This window comes from Zea mays, chromosome 7, assembly GCF_902167145.1.
Source record: "Zea mays cultivar B73 chromosome 7, Zm-B73-REFERENCE-NAM-5.0, whole genome shotgun sequence".
NCBI classification, from domain to species: domain Eukaryota; kingdom Viridiplantae; phylum Streptophyta; class Magnoliopsida; order Poales; family Poaceae; genus Zea; species Zea mays.
The window spans coordinates 44,661,073-44,684,225 of record NC_050102.1 but is presented as its reverse complement, the minus strand read 5'-3'; the positions used below and the strand labels follow the sequence as shown (position 1 = coordinate 44,684,225).

At 43.5% G+C, this 23,153-nt stretch overlaps 1 protein-coding gene across 1 annotated transcript; it reads left to right on the top strand.

Annotated features, from left to right (window-relative positions):
- Window positions 1-7,182: 7,182 nt before the first annotated feature.
- Window positions 7,183-8,256, top strand: LOC103632301 (uncharacterized). The gene is made up of 3 exons (XM_020541795.2): window positions 7,183-7,301; window positions 7,403-7,495; window positions 7,601-8,256. Exons 1-3 carry the CDS (start codon window positions 7,245-7,247, stop codon window positions 7,751-7,753), a joined length of 303 nt encoding a protein of 100 aa, XP_020397384.1. The 5' UTR covers window positions 7,183-7,244; the 3' UTR covers window positions 7,754-8,256.
- The last annotated feature ends 14,897 nt before the right edge of the window (window positions 8,257-23,153 follow it).

Genomic DNA, 23,153 nt, shown 5'->3' with positions numbered 1-23,153 from the left:
AGTGCACAACCTCGGGAGCACCAAATCGGATGACCATGAGATGGTCAAGGTTATTCTAAGATCCCTCGTTTTTCTTAATCCTACACAAGTTCAATTAATTCGAGGTAATCCTAGATATACACTAATGTCTCCCGAGGAAGTAATAGGAAACTTTGTGAGCTTTGAGTTGATGATCAAAGGCTCAAAGAAAATCATCGAGCTAGATGGCCCCTCCACGCCCGAAGCACAACCGGTCGCATTCAAGGCAACGGAGGAGAAGAAGGAGGAGTCTACATCAAGTAGACAACCCATCGACGCCTCTAAGCTCGACAATGAGGAGATGGCGCTCATCATCAAGAGCTTCCGCCAAATCCTCAAGCAAAGGAAGGGGAAAGATTACAAGCCTCGTTCCAAGAAGGTGTGCTACAAATGTGGTAAGCCCGGTCATTTCATTGCTAAATGTCCGTTATCTAGTGATAGTGAAAGGGACGACGACAAGAAGGGCAAGAGGAGAGAAAAGAAGAGGTACCACAAGAAGAGGGGTGGCGATGCCCATGTGTGCCGCGAGTGGGACTCCGAGGAGAGCTCCTCTGACTCCTCCTCCGATGAGGACGCCGCCAACATCGCCGTCACCAAGGGCCTCCTCTTCCCCAACGTCGGCCACAAGTGCCTCATGGCAAAAGACGACAAAAGGAAGAAGGTAAAATCAAAATCCTCCACTAAATATGAAACCTCTAGTGATGAGGATAATGTTAGTGATGAGGAGGATAATTTGCGCATCCTTTTTGCCAACCTAAACATGCAACAAAAAGAAAAATTAAATGAACTAATTAGTGCTATTGATGAGAAGGATGAACTCTTGGACTCCCAAGAGGACTTCCTAATTAAGGAAAAAAAGAAGCATGTTAAGGTTAAAAATGCTTACGCTCTAGAAGTAGAAAAATGTGAAAAACTATCTAGTGAGCTAAGCACTTGCCATGACACTATTGCCAACCTTAGAAATGAAAATGCTAAATTAATTGCTAAGGTTGATTCTAATATTTGTGATGTTTGAATTCCCAATCTTATAGATAATAATGTTAACTTGCTTGCTAAGATTGAAGAATTGAATGTCTCTCTTGCTAGCCTTAAGATTGATAATGAAAAATTAATTGCTAAGGCCAAAGATTTAGATATTTGCAATATTACAATTTCCAATCTTAGAAGTGAGAATGATATTTTACATGCTAAGATTGTTGAACTAAAATCTTGCAAACCCTCTACATCTACCGTTGAGCATGTTTCCATCTGCACTAGATGTAGAGACATTAATGTTGATGCTATCCATGGCCACTTAGCTCTAATTAAGAAACAAAATGATCACATAGCTCAACTTAATGCTAAGATCAACGAGCATGACTTAGAAAATGAAAAATTTAAATTTGCTAGAAGCATGCTCTATAGTGGGAGACGCCCTAACATCAAGGATGGCATTGGCTTCTAAAAGGGGGACAATGTCAAACTTAATGCCCCTCCTAAAATATTGTCTAACTTTGTTAAGGGCAAGGCTCCCATGCCTCAGGATAACGAGGGATACATTTTGTACCCTGACGATTATCCCGAGAGCAAGATTAGGAGAATTCATTCTAGAAAGTCTCACTCTGGCCCTAATCATGCTTTTATGTATAAGGGTGAGACATCTAGTTCTAGGCAATCAACCCGTGCTAAATTGCCTAAGAAGAAAACTCCAATTGCATCAAATGATTCTAAAATTTCATTTTAAACTTTTGATGCATCCTATGTTTTAACTAACAAATCCGGCAAGGTAGTTGCCAAATATGTTGGGGGCAAGCACAAGGGGTCAAAGACTTGTGTTTGGGTACCCAAAGTTCTTGTATCTAATGTCAAAGGACCCAAAACCATTTGGGTACCTAAAATCAAGAACTAAACTTGTTTTGTAGGTTTATGCATCCGGGGGCTTAAGTTGGATCATTGATAGCGGGTGCACAAACCACATGACCGGGGAGAAGAAGATGTTCTCCTCCTATGAGAAAAACCAAGATCCACAACGAGCTATCACATTCGGGGATGGAAATCAAGGTTTGGTCAAAGGATTGGGTAAAATTGCTATATCACCTGACCATTCCATTTCCAATGTTTTCTTGTAGACTCTTTAGATTACAACTTGCTTTCAGTTTCACAATTATGCAAAATGGGTTACAACTGTCTTTTTACGGATACAGGTGTTACTGTCTTTAGAAGAAGTGATGATTCAATAGCATTTAAGGGAGTGTTAGAGGGTCAGCTATACTTAGTAGATTTTGATAGACCTGAACTTGATACTTGCTTAATTGCTAAGACTAACATGGGCTGGCTCTGGCATCGCCGACTAGCACATGTTGGAATGAAGAATCTTCACAAACTTCTAAAGGGAGAACACATTTTGGGACTAACAAATGTTCATTTTGAGAAAGACAAGATTTGTAGCGCATGTCAGGCAGGGAAGCAGGTTGGTGTTCATCATCCACACAAGAACATCATGACGACTGACAGGCCACTCGAGCTTCTACACATGGACCTATTCGGCCCGATTGCTTACATAAGCATCGGCGGGAGTAAGTACTGTCTAGTTATTGTGGATGATTATTCTCGCTTCACTTGGGTGTTCTTTTTGCAGGAAAAATCTCATACCTAAGAGACCTTAAAGGGATTCTTAAGATGGGCTCAAAATGAGTTCGGCTTAAGGATCAAGAAAATAAGAAGCAACAACGGAACGGAGTTCAAGAACTCTCAAATTGAAGACTTCCTTGAGGAGGAGGGCATCAAGCATGAGTTCTCTTCTCCCTACACCCCACAACAAAATGGTGTAGTGGAGAGGAAGAATCAAACTCTATTGGACATGGCAAGAACCATGCTTGATGAGTACAAGACTTCGGATCGGTTTTGGGCCGAGGCGGTCAACACCGCCTGCTACGCCATCAACCGGTTATATCTACACCGAATCCTCAAGAAGACATCCTACGAACTCCTCACCGGTAAAAAGCCCAATGTTTCATATTTTAGAGTCTTTGGTAGCAAATGTTTTATTCTTGTTAAAAGAGGTAGAAAATCTAAATTTGCTCCTAAGGCAGTAGAAGGCTTTTTACTAGGTTATGATTCAAACACAAGGGCATATAGAGTCTTTAACAAGTCCTCTGGATTAGTTGAAGTCTCTTGTGACATTGTGTTTGATGAAACTAACGGCTCTCAAGTGGAGCAAGTTGATCTTGATGAATTAGGTGATGAAGAGGCTCCATGCGTCGAGCTAAGGAACATGTCCATTGGGGATGTGTGTCCTAAGGAATCCGAAGAGCCTCCACAAACACAAGATCAACCATCCTCCTCCACACAAGCATCTCCACCAACTCTAAATGAGAATGAGGCTCAAGATGATGAAGGAGAAGATCAAGAAGATGAGCCACCTCAAGATGACAACAATGATCAAGGGGGAGATGCAAATGATCAAGACAAGGAGGATGAAGAACCAAGACCGCCACACCCAAGAGTCCACCAAGCAATCCAACAAGATTATCCCGTTGACACCATCCTCGGCGACATTCATAAGGGAGTAACCACTAGATCTCGCGTTGCTCATTTTTGTGAACATTATTCTTTTGTCTCCTCTATTGAGCCACACAGGGTAGAGGAAGCACTACAAGATTCGGATTGGGTGGTGGCGATGCAAGAGGAGCTCAACAACTTCACTAGGAATGAGGTATGACATTTAGTTCCACGTCCTAACCAAAATGTTGTAGGAACCAAGTGGGTCTTCCGCAACAAGCAAGATGAGCATGGTGTGGTGACAAGGAATAAAGCCCGACTTGTGGCCAAGGGGTACTCACAAGTCGAAGGTTTGGATTTTGGTGAAACCTATGCACCCGTAGCTAGGCTTGAATCAATTCGCATTTTACTTGCCTATGCTACCTACCATGGCTTCAAGCTTTATCAAATGGACGTGAAAATTGCCTTCCTCAATGGACCAATCAAGGAAGAGGTCTATGTTGAGCAACCTCCCGGCTTTGAAGATAGTGAGTATCCTAATCACGTTTATAAACTCTCTAAGGCGCTTTATGGGCTCAAGCAAGCCCCAAGAGCATGGTATGAATGCCTAAGAGATTTTCTTATCACTAATGGCTTCAAAGTCGGAAAGGCCGATCCTACTTTATTTACTAAAACTCTTGACAATGATTTGTTTGTATGCCAAATTTATGTTGATGATATTATATTTGGGTCTACTAACGAATCTACATGTGAGGAATTTAGTAGGATCATGACACAGAAATTCGAGATGTCGATGATGGGGGAGTTGAAGTACTTCTTGGGATTTCAAGTGAAGCAACTCCAACAGGGCACCTTCATTAGCCAAACGAAGTATATTCAAGACATTCTAAACAAGTTTGGGATGAAGGATGCCAAGCCCATCAAGACACCCATGGGAACCAATGGGCATCTCGACCTCGACACGGGAGGTAAATCCATCGATCAGAAGGTATACCGGTCGATGATATGCTCTTTACTCTACTTTTGTGCATCTCGACCGGACATTATGCTTTCCGTATGCATGTGTGCAAGATTCCAAGCCGACCCTAAGGACGCTCACCTTACGACAGTAAAACGAATCTTGAGATATTTAGTTTATACTCCTAAGTTTGGGCTTTGGTACCCTCGGGGATCCACATTTGATTTAATTGGTTATTCCGATGCCGATTGGGCAGGGTGTAAAATTAATAGAAAGAGCACATCGGGGACTTGCCAGTTCTTGGGAAGGTCTCTGGTGTCTTGGGCTTCAAAGAAGCAAAATTCCGTAGCTCTTTCTACCGCTGAAGCCGAGTATATTGCCGTAGGACATTGTTGCGCGCAATTGCTTTGGATGAGGCAAACCCTTAGGGACTATGGTTACAAATTAACCAAAGTTCCTCTTCTATGTGATAATGAGAGTGCAATCCGCATGGCGGATAATCCCGTTGAGCATAGCCGCACTAAACACATAGCCATTCGGTATCATTTCTTAAGGGATCACCAACAAAAGGGAGATATTGAGATTGCATACATTAACACTAAGGAAAAATTAGCCGATATCTTTACCAAGCCACTAGATGAACAAACTTTTAACAAACTTAGGCATGAGCTAAATATTCTTGATTCTAGGAATTTCTTTTGATATCTTGCATACATAACACATTAATGTACCTTTGATCATGTCTCTTTTATATGCTATGACTAATGTGTTTTCAAGTGAATTTCAAACCAAGTCATAGATTGAAAGGGATTTGGAGTCTTCGGTGAAGACAAAGGCTTCCACTCCACTCCATTGAAATTACTCATCCTTCGCCGTCGCTCCGAGCAACTCTTCGTCTTTGGTATAATCTTCACTCATATGTTATTTACCAAAGGGGGAGAAAGTAGTTTAAAAGGGCATATATTTCACTCAAGTATCCGTTTTTGGCGATTCATGCCAAAGGGGGAGAAAGTATTAGCCCAAAGCAAAAGGACCGCACCACCACTAATTTTCAAAATTTTAAAGGTCTTGAAATGATGAATCTTTCAATTAATATCTTATTGTTTTCAAAAGGGGGAGAAAGTAGTATTTTCAAAATTGGTATCTTAAAACCCTCTTGAACACTAAGAGGAGGATTTTATTGAGGGGGAGTTTTGTTTAGTCAAAGGAAAAGCATTTGAAACAGGGGGAGAAAATTTCAAATCTTAAAAATGCTTCTTAAAATCTTATTCATGTATCCTTTGACCCTTTGCAAAAGGACTTTGAAAAGAATTTGCAAAAACAAAACATGTGGTGCAAGCGTGGTCCAAAAATGTTAAGAATATAAAGAAACAATCCATGCATATCTTATGTGAATCAATATTGGCCCAATTCTAAGTAACCTTTGCGCTTACAATTATGCAAACTAGTTCAATTATGCACTTCTATACTTGCTTTGGTTTGTGTTGGCATCAATCACCAAAAAGGGGGAGATTGAAAGGGAATTAGGCTTACACCTTTTTCCTAATTGATTTTGGTGGTTGAATTGCCCAACACAAATAATTGGACTAACTAGTTTGCTCTAGTCTATAAGTTTTACAGGTGCCAAAGGTTCACATTAAGCCAATAAAAAGACCAAGAAAGGGTTCAAACAAAGAGAGCAAAAGACAACCCAAAGGCACCCTGGTCTGGCGCACCAGACAGTGTCCGGTGCACCAGGGCACTCGGCGCTGAACTCACTACCTTCGGGAAATTCAGAGGGCGCTCCGCTATAATTCACCGGACTGTCCGGTGAAGCACCAGACAGTGTATGGTGTCACACCGGACTGTCCGGTGTGCCAGCGGAGCAACGGCTACTTCGCGCGCAACGGTCGACTACAACCGCATTCAATGCGCTACAGTGCGCGCAGAGGTCAGAGCACGCGTGGGAGGCGCACCGGACAGTCTACAGGGCCTGTCTGGTGCACCACCGGACAGCCCAAAGGCCCCACAAGTCAGAGCTTCAACGGTCGAACCCCAACGGTCTGCTGACGTGGCTGGCGCACCGGACAGTGTCCGGTGGCGCACCGGACTGTCTGGTGTGCCATGCGACTGCAGCCTTCCAACGGCCATTTTTGGTGGTTGGGGCTATAAATACCCCAACCACCCCACATTCAATGGCATCCAAGTTTCCAACCTTCAACACATTACAAGAGTTATAGCATTCAATTCTAGACACTCCAAAGAGATCAAATCCTCTCCCAAGTCCAAAGACAACTCCAATCAATAGTGACTAGTGAGAGAGTGATATTTGTGTTCTTTTGAGCTCTTGCGCTTGGATCGCTTCTTTTCTTTCTCATTCTTGTTGTGATCAAACTCAATTGTAACCAAGGCAAGAGACACCAATTGTGTGGTGGTCCTTGCGGGAACTTCGTGTTCCGTTTGATTGAGAAGAGAAGCTCACTTGGTCTAAGTGACCGTTTGAGAGAGGGAAAGGGTTGAAAGAGACCCGGTCTTCGTGACCACCTCAACGGGGAATAGGTTTGCACAAACCGAACCTCGGTAAAACAAATCATCGTGTCTCGCTCTTTATTTGCTCACGATTTGTTTTGCGCCCTCTCTCTCGGACTCGTTTATATTTCTAACGCTAACCTGGCTTGTAGTTGTGCTTTAGTTTATAAATTTCAGATTCGCCCTATTCACCCCCCTCTAGGCGACTTTCAGGCTCAAGCAGAAATACTTCAATGGTGTACCTGCAAATGAGATTAGGACAACTTCTCCTGTATCTTACATGACTGATGAACAGTGGAGGGCATTAGTTGCAAAGTGGTCTGATCCAAAGAACATGGTATGGGTATCATGTCATATATTGTTCTTTCACTATAAGTTTGCAAAGGATCTTCGCATATTGAACCTATGATCTAATCTGACATGTTCATTCTCTTGTAGGAAATAAGTGAAAAGAACAAGCAGAACCGCAGTCAAGTCAAGTTTCATCAGGCTACGGGTTCTCGCTGCTATGTGGCACACTTACATGCATATGTAAGTAAATAATACCTAGTACTACTACCTGCACTTTTGCACTCAACAACTTCTATTGCATTCGATCTGAGCAAACTTCGCTGTGATTGTTTATCCATGAAACAGAAGCAGAAGAGAAACCGAGAAGAACCCAACTTAGATCAGACTGAAGAACTAGATGCGGTGGACGCCTTCAAGACCTGCCATACCAGCTCCAAACGTGGCCTGAGTGAACCGGCAAGAGAAGCACTTGTAAGTTCATTTGTTTGCTTTATTTAGTGTATTTTTTATGAGATCATATGAGGGAGGCTAGCTGTGGGTCGATGGAACGAAGGGGAGTGAGATCGATGAGTGAGATCGCCTGTCCCATCCCAGGGGAGTTCAGATTTTTTGACTTCGTATGATTCGTTCGTGCCAAGAGCTTAGGGAGGCTACAATTTGTGAAAATGCAATTTCATCTAGTAGTGAATCGATCTGCCATCAAATTATTACCTCCATTTGTCTGCTAGATAAAGTTGTCCTTGGCTTTGGCCATCAAATTATTACCTCCATTTGTCTGCCATCAAATTTCTTAAATGAAAGTAAATATCATAGTCTATTTTTTGTAGGACCCGTGCACTAGAAATGTATAGCTTTTAGAGTCTTTGTTAAGCAAATCTTCTTACAAAACCTATGGTTCTCTGGAACAGTCTTTAGCATACAGAGTTTTTATGAAGGTTGTTTGATAGACAAAGCTATCAGTGACCGTGTTATTGCTTCTTTGTAAATGCAGAGTATGCCAACTTTTGTGAAGACTCAAGAGAATAAAAGTCAGTCATCAAAAAGCAACCCACTGCTTAGCCATTCCCTTCTAGTATAAGCACAGAAATATTCTTCGTAGCTTGGAGTAAAAATGTTGGTTTGCTAATCACTAAAACAGATAACTAATTAAAGCCCTTCTTCTCCCATTTTCCCTTATGCTTTCATTTTACTCAAAAGAATCTGTGTTGTTGTTCAAGGGAGTACTGTTTCTAATCTAATGGAGGCATGTTTGTAGATCGCCCAGCATTAATGTATCTGCACTTTTCAATAGAAATCATTTGGTTCTATTTTTCACTATTGATTCCTGAAATATAATAAATAGTCTTGGTTTCTTACTTTTTTGTCCTCGAACCTTCTTATTGTTTATACGGCAAACCAGGTGCTTATGGTGTGGTTACATTGCCATTCTCAGAGTCTAAAGAAAGCGCTGAGGAGATTGGGACAGCGCCCGATAGGGCGCTATCTTTTTCTAGTCTGCTATAATTTGTCATCACTAGATGTCACATCTTATCAGTTTTTAGTTTTCAGAAACTATATATTTCAGTAACTGTTTTCACATTATTGTCAGCGACAAATCTGCTATAATTTGTCATCTCTACATGCCTCAAATTATTGCAATAACTAACAATTGGCATCTTGATGTTGCTCATTAGCATTAACATGTAACTGTTTCTATCCATGATATTTTAGTCTCATATGGAGGCTTTGAGGGCTGAACCTATTGCTGAAGGTGAGATGCCAGCATCTAGTGTGCACCTTGTGTCCAAGGTGCTGTCCCAGAGCAGCTCACACCAATTCCTGAAGAGCGTCGGCATGAAAACATCAGCATCCTCCAAGGCATCATCATCAAATCAAAGTGAGCTTCGAGAACAACTTGCAGCTGAAGCGACGGCTGCTGTTCAAGGTGAACTCGACCAGCTCAGGAAGAAATGTGAAGAAGCTGAGGCACAGCAGGCGAGGACACAAAGGGAGTTGGAGGACTACAAGAAGATAACAGAGAAGAACAACAAGGAGATGGAGGAGACCAATGTGCTCATCAAGAAGCTCTTGTCCTTGCATGGTAACTCTTCTTCGACATGAGGGCTGCTAGTCAGAGCTGCTGTTTTTGGCCTGTTCTTTGACATGAGGGTACCCAAAAACTCTAGTTGCTCGTGGGTGTCAACTTTTTATTATATGCTGTTATGTTTGTGCAAACTCAACTGAAATGTGAAGTCAAGTGGTGATGCTGTGAACTGAGTTTAGTGTTGTCCACTTAGTTTGTATGCTCACTGGAATGCTAGTTGTATTCATCTACGGAATATGGAATTGTGTGCTCATTCCTCTATTCTAGTATCTTTTGCAATTTCCAATAAAATTATTCTCTGCACATCTGTGACCAAACTGGTGGCATATAATAAAACATATGCCACGTCAGCGCTGACATCAGCTGCCACGGTACTAGCCACGTCAGCGTTGACGTCAGCTGCCACGTCAGCGCTGACGTCATACGTCATCGGGACCTTCCAAACGGCTGTTAATGACCAAACCACGGCTCTATCTATGACGATACCGTACCGTCACAGAAACCAAACGACGTTAACAACGCCGTCAGGTTGCTCGGGCAGACGACGAATTTTGACGGAAAAGTGCCTTCCTCTATGACCAAACCTGATCGTCATAGAATGAATTCACTTCCATGACAACGCGTATTTCGTCACAGAATGTATACACACCGATGACAAAAATGGGTAGTCCGTCACAACACAACAAATGTGACGCGACCCCTATGAACAAATCGAACTCATCACAAATCTTTATCTGTGACGATATATACAGATTCCGTGACGCAATACGAACGTCATCGATGATAAGATCTCTACTAGTGTAAAGAGTAAGTAACAATATTAAAGACTAGAGTCATTTACATAATTTAAATCAATGTACACAGAATAGAAATGTAGCCAACGTAAACAAACCCACCACAGGCAGCTGACTGGGGGAGGTCGCTAGCCTAAACCACGAACTCATCGAAGTCCTGGAACTCCTGGAGATCCGCCTCGACGCTTTCTTCTTTACCTGAGCATATATTGCACCAAAGGCAACCTAGTGTTTTGTGAAAGCAAGGGTGGGTACACATCAACGTACTCAGCAAATGTCCCGTTTGGCTAAGGTGGACTAGCTTTATGTGGGGTTAAGGTCAAGCAGTTGCTTTTAGTTGGTCAGGTATTTATTATTAGTGGAAGCCAAGTTTTAGTAATAGCCAACCCGTGAACCATTTCCTCATCGAGGAAAAACATTATCATCATCGAGCCAAAACCATAAATAGAACAATTGTATCTCAGATCATCTGCATCTCTAATCTCCATTGACCACTACCTAGGTGGCCTAGCAGGGTATCACTATGTAGCCTTTACAAAGACTCCTCTGGTGCATAGCTGCTCGTTAGGTTTCGCTAGTCGTACAAACGCAGTACACCTCCCCAAGGTGGGTGACTAACAAAACCAAATCGAATAAACCTCTGCACCCCCCTTGGTAGAGCGAGCACTACGCCTCGGCCCCCATTGACGGCCCTCTGTCAAAGCCAACTATACCCCCAGTTTCATATAATTAATCAGCTAAGGGCGTCTCATTCCACCTTCATGGTTGCACTGTTATCTCGGGTTGTCACTCCCCGAATAGGTCCTTACGGAGAGGTACTCAGGAAAAATGGCCTGAGTCCCCTAAAGTGTCACAAGAACATCATCATAATCATAATAACAGTATCGTATCATAAATATTCACATCATGTTCATTGATTAAAGTAGAGCAATAGCATGAAGCTAACCATAATAACCCAAAAGGTAATCAAGGACAAGGTAAATAGAAACTAGTCACTCCTTAGGTTTCAATTAAGTAATACAGGACAATGAATTATAAGTAGATAGGACATAATGGGTCAGAGGACACTTGCCTTCACCAAACAGATGCTCAGGGTCTTCAATCTCGTGGAACTCGAAGAACTGGATCACTTGGTCGCCAACGCTTGATCTTTGATCCCTCCAAGCTCGAAAACGGATCGCAATCTATTCACAACGCACAGTGAATACAAACAGGCACAAACAAACAAACAAACAAACATATATATGCATAAGAACATTACACTATTCAAATAAAAACATAATAAAATATGCAAAACGAAATAGAGCACATTACTACGGTCACGCGAGGAAAAAGAAACGCGACATGCGGAGCTACGGTCGAGAAGTTATCGCGTCTACACTAAACGAGTATTAATCATAACATTTAGTTTGACCTGGTTATATTAATCGATTTATTTAAAAAGAAACTAGAGCTATCACACAGTTTTAATTAGCTGACCACCCTAACAATTCTTAGTTAAATAAGTAATTTAAATAACATCAGCGACTCAACGCACGGACCACGAACGGCACGCGCAGACAACATGACGACGATGAACCCAACACGACAGGGTGCAAACGACGCGCAGACATTGACATAGCACGCTGACGACACACGAAACAGCGCGCGCGACCAGCGCGAACGAGAACACCACCATGTGCGGAACAACACGCGCGACAGGTAAGAAAACTAAATAGGTGATGTGTTTGTACTAAACAAATATTAAATAAATAAAAAGTAGTTAACTTAATATTTGTCATGTCAATGTTTACTATAAACGCGCAAGTTGAACACTACACATTTAATCTAATTGGGATATTAATCTAATAAATATTAGTCGAGCAAAACTAGCTAAGTTAATTATCTAAAATATGTGACCTCACGAATTAACGTTATTAACATGAGCATTTATAAGCAACAACAATTTATTATCACACGCAGACGCCGCGCGACACACGAACCGGACGCGCGGCACGAACGCGCGAAGGAAGTGACGACGACGCGCAAACAACGCGCAAATGACACGCGAACACACGCGCGATAATGTGCGAGCAATGCGATAGTGCGCGAACAATGCGCGACGACGCGCAAACAGCGCGCGAATGACACGCGAACACGCGCGCGATAACGTGCGAGCAATGCGATAGTGCGCGAACAATGCGCGACGACACGCAGACACACGCGACTTAGCGCGCGGACCACGCGCGGCTACGCATGCGATCCTCACACGTGATACATGCGGGCAACGCGTACGAAACAGCACACATAACACACGTGAATGACGCGCGCGATTCGCGAGAAAAGCTAAACAGACATCATGTTTACATTAAACAAATATTATTTGAAAACATCTGAGTCGGAACTAACCACATTAATTCGCATCTATAAAATCACCATTTTAAAAATATACCTTAATTTTAATTAGAATGTCATTCATATAAATCTTGGATTAATTACCTAATTAACGAAAACATGTGTTGCGACTAAATAATATTACTAAACGTAGTCGAGGTTATTACGAAGTCGCTACGACCGAAATGAGTCGAGACGGACACGCCACGCAACATGTATATTAAATAACTAGCGTTTCTCGGATTTATACTATGTGGCGCTATTCTATTGGTCAAAGGCTAACCGTACAATGGACCACATGAGTCACAACCGTAGACAATCTTTAGGATCTATGGCATTAAGGGGAACATGAGATTGAATGGCATGCAAGTGGGGGCCACATGATGCACGATTTGTGATGGATTGGATGGCATGCATGTTGCCTGGTCGCATGCGGAGGGCATGTGGGTGGGGCCTAGGAGCATTTTCTTTTCTCCTTCACGCAGAGACGACAGTTTCTTCTCTCCTTTCTTTCTCCGCACATCTCACACACGAGTGGAGTAGTGGACACGAGTAGTTACCTCTCTTTCTCACGCACATGCAGGCAGGAGACCATCCATGGCGTTGGGTGCTCGCCGGAGCCAGTTGGCTGGCCTGGCCGCAGCCGTGCTGCAGGGGGCATGCTGGATGCCGGCTGGCCTTGCAGGCAGCACGGTGGTGACGGATTCAGAGGGGCACACATACGCGCACCGTCTCGCCGAAGGACCCGGAGGCGAGGACGTTGCCATGGGGGCTGAAGAAGACGCAGAAGACGTAGTTGGTGTGGCCCGTGAGCGTCTTGGGGAGGTGGGCTCCTCCGCCGACGGCGAGATCCCAGATGCGGATGGTGCGGTCATCAGAGGTGGGGGCAAGTCGGCAAGGAGGCGACCGTCGGGGGAGAAAGAGAGGTCTGAGACACTCTCTCCATGGCCCTCGAGCTCCGCAACGGGGGTGAGATCGGAGGAAGACCACACGCGAAGAAGCTTGTCGGCGGAGGCGAGCGTGGCTGCGACAACGCGCACGACCAGGCAAGGAAGGGAGAGACGGTTTCCTTTTCAGTCGTGGGAGGAACGAGGAAAAGGGAGCGAGATTTAGAGACGACGAAATGCGCGATGGCTGACATTTTACGTGGAGGCGGCTCGAGCTTGACAGGCGGGTCCGAGCGACATGGGAGACGGTTCTCGATTTTGCCGCGGTCCTGATCTGGCCGAGCCAAAGAAACGGTTGCGCGACGAATTGTGCAAGACTGAGACTGAGTTAGACGAGCTGAGTAGTAGACAAGGTTTAGACGAAGACGGTTAGATCTAGCCCGCGGGTTTAAGTCGACGAGATAGACATCGTAGGGGTAGACAGGGATAGACGAGGATAGCTGACGAGAGCAGCATGCTGTTCGCGAGAAGCAGTTCAGTGGTTTCGCGAAAAAGGACATGAGACCTGGAACAGGCTCGACGAGAGGAAGAAATATATATTTATATATTATCGAGATTCCAGATTTTTTATAGTTTTTCGCAAATGCTAAATTTTAGGTATTTAAATAATATAAGAAAAACTAAAATTCATATTTAATACCTGAAGAAACGTTCCGAAGATTCCAACCACTCTTGGGAACATCCTCAAGATATTTTTAACATGTTTCGATAACATTTTGCACTCATAAACACTATACATCGGCATGAATGCAACAATCAAACTCCTCTAAGTTTTTACTTTACTAGGCTTACACCTAGATACAAAATAAAATAATTCTCCACTTTTGGAAAAAGAGAAGGAAATCAAAGAAATGAGGGAGTAACACCTGAATTTGGTGGATATTAGAAAAGAAATTTTATACCCCTAAATTCAGGGTGTTACAGCAGGGGGAGGCCCTGAGCGGTAGACTTGGCCAACATGTAAGGATTTTCGTTGTCTAGCCTCAGAATGACTTTTACTATAAATCCTTCGAAGGAAGACTCCATACTTCAGACCATATCAAAATACTTCTCGAAGCCAGGCTCTTCACTTTGTTTGATTTGTCAACTTGTCATGTGATGACTTGGGAGTCTGATTTCAAGACTGCCCTTCTGACACCTATTGCCTTTAGCTTTCTTAATCCTAGAAGTAAAGCTTCGTACTTTGCTATATTATTTGTGCATTGGAACTGCAACTTGGATGCATAAGAAGTTCTTACTTTAGATGGTGAAACAATGACAACTGTAGGACCAGCCCCGAAGGACCCCCATGAACCATCACATGAGACTGTCCAGACAACTTCGTCTGATTGGTCTGCTTTGTCCAATCAGCAATAAAATCTGCTAATGCTTGAGATTGAATGGAAGATCTGTGAATGAATTCTATGATAAACTCATTAAGTTTTGCTGCTCACTTTCCAATTTGACCCAAAGCCTCTATGTTTCTTATGATATCCTTGAGTGGTTAAGATGATGGCACAATAATGTTGTGGGATTGGAAGTAGTGCCGAAGCTTTTTTGAAGCCATTAGGACTGCATATAGGACCTTCTCCATCTCTATATAATTCCTTTTAGATGGGCTTAATACTTCAGATAGGAAGTATACATGCATTTGCCTTATTACACCTTCATTCACTACTTCTTGAACTAAGGCAGCACTCACAGTTGATTGCGAAGCTGATACATAAAGTAATAGACGAGCCCCTGGCGAAGGTGGAGAAAGTTTGTTAGCTTTATCTGGTAGTCTTTCAACTCTTCTAAGGCTTTCTGCTGAAAGGGTCCCCACTAAAAGACCTCTGCTAATTTCAGGACCTTAAAGAATGACAAACTTCGTTCTGCAGATCTTGATATGAATTTGTTTAGAGAAGCTAGTCTCCCTGCTAGCCTCTGAGCCCCTTTTCTTGACTTTGGTGGCTCCATCCGAAATATTGCTTCAATTTTGTTCGGGTTTGCTTCTATTCCCATTGTTGACACAAGGCAGCCTAGGAACTTGCCTTTCTTTACTCCGAAGACGTATTTGTCAGGGTTCAACTTCAGGCCTGCCCTTTGGAAATTGGTGAAGGTTTCTTGAAGATCTGAAATGTGATCTTGTTGCTTCGTACTTCTTACAACGACGTCATTGACATAAGTCAAAACATTCCTACCCAGTTGCAAACTCAGCACTTTGGCTGTCATTGTACTAAAACTTCCATCGACATTCTTGAGCCCCTCATGTATCTGAAGATAGCATTAAATTCCACTGGGTTTATGAAACTAGTATTCAGCTCATCTTCCTTCTTCATCCAGATTTGATAGTACCTTAAGTAACAATCCAACAAACTCATGAGCTCTGAAGTGGCAGCTGCATCTACCAGAGAATCAATTCATGGTAATGGGAATTCGTCCTTCGGACATGCTTTATTGAGGTCCGTGAAGTCAATATGCATCCTCCACTTGCCACTGGATTTCTTGACCATAACTGTGTTGGACAACCATTCTGGGTATGCAACTTCTCTTATGACTTTGGCGGTAAGCAATCTCTTAACTTCGGCCTTTGCACCTTCGGCCTTGTCCTCGGACATCTTACGAAGCTTTTGCTTACGTGGTCCAACACTTGGATCCACGTTTAGGGCATGCTCTATTATGCTTCTGTCCACTCCGCACATGTCATTTGCCGACCATGCAAAGACATCCTTGTTGTGAAACAAAAACCTTCGGAGATTAGATTCTTGCTCCGAAGTTAGCTGATTGCCAAAGAAAACCCTCTACTCTATAACATCATCACAGAGAAGTACCGACTTTAGCTGATCCGTCGAAGATGCCTTTTCTTTTACTGGGTTTTCAGATTCCTGGATTTGCACTTCAACTTCGTCTATGTTATAGACAATCTTTGGTTCTTGCAAGGTCCCTTCTGCCCTTCTTGCTGCTTCTAGGCTATAATAAACTGATGTTACTCCTTGGTTGCTTGGTATCTTCATACAAAGGTAAGCTGAATGCATAATTGATTCGAACACATTGAGAGTTCCTCTTCTAATGATGGCATTATATGGGAATTTGAAAGGGAAATAGGCTTACACCTTTTCCTAAATGATTTTGGTGGTTGAATTGCCCAACACAAATAATTAGACTAACTAGTTTGCTCTAGATTATGAGTTCTACAGGTGCCAAAGGTTCAACACAAACCAATAAAAAGTCCAAGAAAGGGTTCAAATAAAAAGAGCAAAATACAACCCAAAGGCAGCCCTGGTCTGGCGCATCGGACTGTCCAGTGTGCCACCGGATAGTGTCCGGTGCACCAGGGAACTCCACTCCAAACTTGCCACCTTCGAGAATTCGGGGAGGCCGCTCTGCTATAATTCACCAGACTGTCCGGTGTGCCAAGCGGAGCAACGGTCGTCCGCGCCAACGGTCGTCTGCAAAGGAACAGTGAAACGCTACAATGCGTGCCAACGCGTGCAGAAGTCAGAGCAGGCGCCAGAAGGTGCACCGGACAGTGAACAGTGAGTGTCCGGTGCACCACCGGACTTTCCGGTGGCCTCGGTGTTAGAAGCTCCAACGGTCGGAACCCAACGGCCTGGTGACGTGGCTGGCGCACCGGACAGTGTCCGGTGGCGCACCAGACTGTCCGGTGCGCCATACGACAGAAGCCTTCACCAACGGTCATTTTGGTGGTTGGGGCTATAAATACCCCCAACCACCACACTTCAATGCATCCAAGTTTTCAGTCATCAAACCTTATACAAAAGCTCTAGACTTCATTCCAAGACACAAACAAAGAGACCAAATCCTCTCCCAAGTCCGGAATCACTCCAAACAAATTAGTGACTAGAGAGAGAGAGACTTTTGTGTTCTTTTGAGCTCTTGCGCTTGGATCGCTTTTCTTCTTCCTCCATTCTTGTTTCCAACTCACTTGTAATCAAAACAAGAGACACCAATTGTGTGGTGGTCCTTGTGGGGACTTAGTGTCCCGTTTGATTAAGAAGAGAAGTTCACTCGGTCTAAGTGACCGTTTGAGAGAGGGAAAGGGTTGAAAGAGACCTGGTCTTTGTGACCACCTCAACGGGGAGTAGGTTTGCAAGAATCGAACCTCGGTAAAACAAATCACCATGCCATCCGCTCTTATTTGCTTGTGATTTGTTTTCGCCCTCTCTTTCATACTCATTTATATTTCTAACGCTAACCCCGGCTTGTAGTTGTGCTTAAACTTTATAAATTTCAGATTTGCCTATTCACCCCTGAAAGTCGCCTAGAGGGGGGGTGAATAGGGCGAAACTGAAATTTACAAATATAAACACAACTACAAGCCGGGTTAGCGTTAGAAATATAAACGAGTCCGCGAGAGAGGGCGCAAAACAAATCGCAAGCGAATAAGTAAGTGAGACACGCGGATTTGTTTTACCGAGGTTCGGTTCTCGCAAACCTACTCCCCGTTGAGGAGGCCACAAAGGCCGGGTCTCTTTCAACCCTTCCCTCTCTCAAACGGTCCCTCGGACCGAGTGAGCTTTCTTTTCACAATCACTTGGAACACAAAGTTCCTACAAGGATCACCACAAGATTGGTGTCTCTTGTCTCAATTACAAGTGAGTTTGATCGCAATGAAAGAATCAAGAAAGCACGATTGAAAAAGCCAAGCGACAAGAGCGACAAATAACACACGGATCACTTTCTCTCTCAAGCCACTAATCACTAATGATCTCTTTTCTCAATTGTGAAACTTGGAGAGATGGAGGCTTTGAATGTGTCTTGGAATGGATTGCTAGCTCTTGTATTGAATGTTGAAGGTTGGAATGCTTGGATGAAGTGAACGAAGGTGGTTGGGGTTGTATTTATAGCCACCAACCACTTCCTAGCCGTTGGGCCTTTCTGCCGAGCGCGGACGGTCCGCCCTCCTGGTGCGGACGGTCCGCCCCTGTAGATCAACGGCTGAAAATGCAACGGTCAGCAGTAACGGCTATATCAACGGCTATATTGCATTTAATGCGTCGTCAGATGTCAGACAGAGCCAGTCGCGGACGGTCCGGTCGTGCACCCCGGACGGTCCGCGAGGCCCTCTATAATTCATTTCTCCGAACCCGTTACCTTCGGGTATTTCGGTTTCTTACCGATCGGACGGTCCGCGCCTGAGGCCGGACGGTCCGCGCGAGGGCTCAGACGGTCTTTGCTTTTCCTCCGGACGGTCTGTAGTGGAAACTTGTGTTTTTGCATTGGTTCTGTCCGAGGGATATTCCGATGTCGCGGACGGTCCGCCGCAAGGGCCCGGACGGTCCGCGCTTGGCCTGTTTTTCCAAAAAGCTTCTCCTGTCCGGAATAATCTACGGTATTCCGGACAGTCGATTTAGTATAGTTATAGATGAACCTTTGGCACCTGTAGAGCATATAATCTAGAGCAAACTAGTTAGTCCAATTATTTGTGTTGGGCGATTCAACCACCAAAATTAATTAGGGACTAGGTGTGAGCCTAATTCCCTTTCAATCTCCCCCTTTTTGGTGATTGATGCCAACACAAACCAAAGCAAATATAGAAGTGCATAATTGAACTAGTTTGCATAATGTAAGTGCAAAGGTTGCTTGGAATTGAGCCAATGTAAATACTTACAAAATATGCATGAATTGTTTCTTTCTTATATAACGTTTTGGACCACGCTTGCACCACATGTTTTGGTTTTGCAAACTCTTTTGTAAATCCTTTTCAAAGTTCTTTTGCAAATAATCAAAGGTAAATGAATAAGATTTTGAGAAGCATTTTCAAGATTTGAAATTCTCTCCCCCTGTTTCAAATGCTTTTCCTTTGACTAAACAAAACTCCCCCTAAATGAAATCCTCCTCTTAGCGTTCAAGAGGGTTTTTGATGTATCATTTTAAAATACTATTTTCTCCCCTTTTTGAACACAATAGGAAAACCAATTGAAAATTTTCAACACTAAGTTTTTGAATTTGGTGGTGGTGTGCGGTCCTTTTGCTTTGGGCTCATACTTTCTCCCCCTTTGGCATGAATCGCCAAAAACGGAATCATTAGAGCCCTCGAAGTGCTTTCTTCCCCTTTGGTCATAAATAAACGAGTTGAGATTATACCAAAGACGAAGTTCGATCCTTTAGCTTTGGGCTATTACTCTCTCCCCAAAGACAAAAACCTTTTCTTTGGTGCTCATGCTTTTCTCCCCCTGGAATGGAGGGTTGCTTGGAGTGACGGCGAAGGATGAGTTACGTAGTGGAAGCCTTTGTCTTCGCTGAAGACTCCAATTCCCTTTCAATATACCTATGACTTGGTTTGACATATACTTGAAAACACATTAGTCATAGCATATGAAAGAGATATGATCAAAGGTATATAAATGAGCTATGTGTGCAATCTAGCAAAAGAAGTTCCTAGAATCAAGAATATTGAGCTCATGCCTAAGTTTGTTAAAAGATTGTTCATCAAGAGGCTTGGTAAAGATATCGGCTAATTGATCTTTAGTGTTAATGTAAGAAATCTCGATATCTCCCTTTTGTTGGTGATCCCTAAGAAAATGATACCGAATGGCTATGTGTTTAGTGCGGCTATGCTCGACGGGATTGTCGGCCATTTTGATTGCACTCTCATTATCACATAGCAAAGGGACTTTGGTTAATTTGTAACCGTAGTCCCGCAAGGTTTGCCTCATCCAAAGCAATTGCGCGCAACAATGGCCTGCGGCAATGTACTCGGCTTCGGCGGTGGAAAGAGCGACCGAATTTTGCTTCTTTGAAGCCCAAGACACCAAGGATCTTCCCAAGAACTGGCAAGTCCCCGATGTGCTCTTCCTATTGATTTTACACCCTGCCCAATCGGCATCGGAATAACCAATTAAATCAAAGGTGGATCCCCTAGGATACCAAAGCCCAAACTTAGGAGTATAAGCCAAATATCTCAAGATTCGTTTTACGGCCGTAAGGTGAGCTTCCTTAGGGTCGGCTTGGAATCTTGCACACATGCAAACGGAAAGCATAATATCCGGTCGAGATGCACATAAATAGAGTAAAGAACCTATCATCGACCGGTATACCTTTTGATCTACGGACTTACCTCCCGTGTCGAGGTCGAGATGCCCATTAGTTCCCATGGGTGTCTTGATGGGCTTGGCATCCTTCATTCCAAACTTGCTTAGAATGTCTTGAGTATACTTGGTTTGGCTAATGAAGGTGCCCTCTTGGAGTTGCTTTACTTGAAATCCTAGGAAATACTTCAACTCCCCCATCATAGACATCTCGAATTTCTGTGTCATAATCCTACTAAACTCTTCACATGTAGACTCGTTAGTAGACCCAAATATAATATCATCAACATAAATTTGGCATACAAACAAGTCATTTTCAAGTGTTTTAGTAAAGAGAGTGGGATCAGCTTTTCCGACTTTGAAGCCATTAGCAATAAGGAAATCCCTAAGGCATTCATACCATGCTCTTGGGGCTTGCTTGAGCCCATAAAGCGCCTTAGAGAGCTTATAGACATGGTTAGGATACTCACTGTCTTCAAAGCCGGGAGGTTGCTCAACATAGACCTCTTCCTTGATTGGTCCATTGAGGAAGGCACTTTTCACATCCATTTGATAAAGCTTAAAGCCATGGTAAGTAGCATAGGCCAATAATATTCGAATTGACTCAAGCCTAGCTACGGGTGCATAGGTTTCACCGAAATCCAAACCTTCGACTTGGGAGTATCCTTTCGCCACAAGTCGAGCTTTGTTCCTTGTCACCACACCATGCTCATCTTGCTTGTTGCGGAAGACCCATTTGGTTCCTACAACATTTTGATTAGGACGTGGAACTAAATGCCATACCTCATTTCTAGTAAAGTTGTTGAGCTCCTCTTGCATTGCCACCACCCAATCCGAATCTTGGAGTGCTTCCTCTACCCTGTGTGGCTCAATAGAGGAAACAAACGAGTAATGTTCACAAAAATGTGCAACACGAGATCTAGTAGTTACCCCCTTATGAATGTCGCCGAGGATGGTGTCGACGGGGTGATCTCGTTGGATTGCTTGGTGGACTCTTGGGTGTGGCGGTCTTTGTTCCTCATCCTTCTTATCTTCCTCATTTGCATCTCCCCCTTGATCATTGCCATCGTCTTGAGGTGGCTCATTTGCTTGATCTTCTACTTCATCAACTTGAGCCTCATCCTCATTTTGAGTTGGTGGAGATGCTTGCGTGGAGGAGGATGGTTGATCTTGTGCTTTTGGAGGCTCTTCGGATTCCTTAGGACACACATCCCCAATGGACATGTTCCTTAGCGCTATGCATGGAGCCTCTTCATCACCTATCTCATCGAGATCAACTTGCTCTACTTGAGAGCCGTTAGTTTCATCAAACACAACGTCACATGAGACTTCAACTAGTCCAGTGGACTTGTTAAAGACCCTATATGCCCTTGTGTTTGAGTCATAACCAAGTAAAAAGCCTTCTACAGTTTTAGGAGCAAATTTAGATTTTCTACCTCTTTTAACAAGAATAAAGCATTTGCTACCAAAGACTCTAAAATATGAAATGTTGGGCTTTTTACCGGTTAGGAGTTCATAGGATGTCTTCTTGAGGATTCGGTGCAGATATAACCGGTTGATGGCGTAGCAGGCGGTGTTGACCGCCTCCGCCCAAAACCGATCCGAAGTCTTGTACTCATCAAGCATGGTCCTTGCCATGTCCAATAGAGTTCGATTCTTCCTCTCCACTACACCATTTTGCTGAGGGGTGTAGGGAGAAGAGAACTCATGCTTGATGCCCTCCTCCTCAAGAAAGCCTTCAATTTGAGAGTTCTTGAACTCTGTTCCGTTGTCGCTTCTAATTTTCTTGATCCTTAAGCCGAACTCATTTTGAGCCCGTCTCAAGAATCCTTTTAGGGTCTCTTGGGTTTGAGATTTTTCCTGTAAGAAGAATATCCAAGTGAAGCGAGAATAATCATCCACAATAACTAGACAGTACTTACTCCCGCCGATGCTTATGTAAGCAATCGGGCCGAATAGATCCATGTGTAGGAGCTCCAGTGGCCTGTCGGTTGTCATTATGTTCTTATGCGGATGATGAGTGCCAACTTGCTTTCCTGCTTGGCATGCGCTACAAATCCTGTCTTTCTCAAAATGAACATTGGTTAGTCCTAAAATGTGTTCTCCCTTTAGAAGCTTATGAAGATTCTTCATCCCAACATGTGCTAGTCGGCGATGCCAGAGCCAGCCCATGTTAGTCTTAGCAATTAAGCAAGTGTCGAGTTCAGCTCTATCAAAATCTACTAAGTATAGCTGACCCTCTAATACTCCCTTAAATGCTATTGAATCATCACTCCTTCTAAAGACAGTGACACCAATATCAGTAAAAAGACAGTTGTAGCCCATTTGACATAATTGAGATACGGAAAGCAAATTGTAATCTAATGAATCTACAAGAAAAACATTGGAAATAGAATGGTCGGGTGATATAGCAATTTTACCAAGACCTTTGACCAAACCTTGATTTCCATCCCCGAATGTGATAGCTCGTTGGGGATCTTGGTTTTTCTCGTAGGAGGAGAACATCCCTTTCTCCCCTGTCATATGGTTTGTGCACCCGCTGTCGAGTATCCAACTTGAGCCCCCGGACGCATAAACCTACAAAACAATTTTAGTTCTTGACTTTAGGTACCCAAATGGTTTTGGGTCCTTTGGCATTAGACACAAGAACTTTGGGTACCCAAACACAAGTCTTGGAGCCCTTGTGCT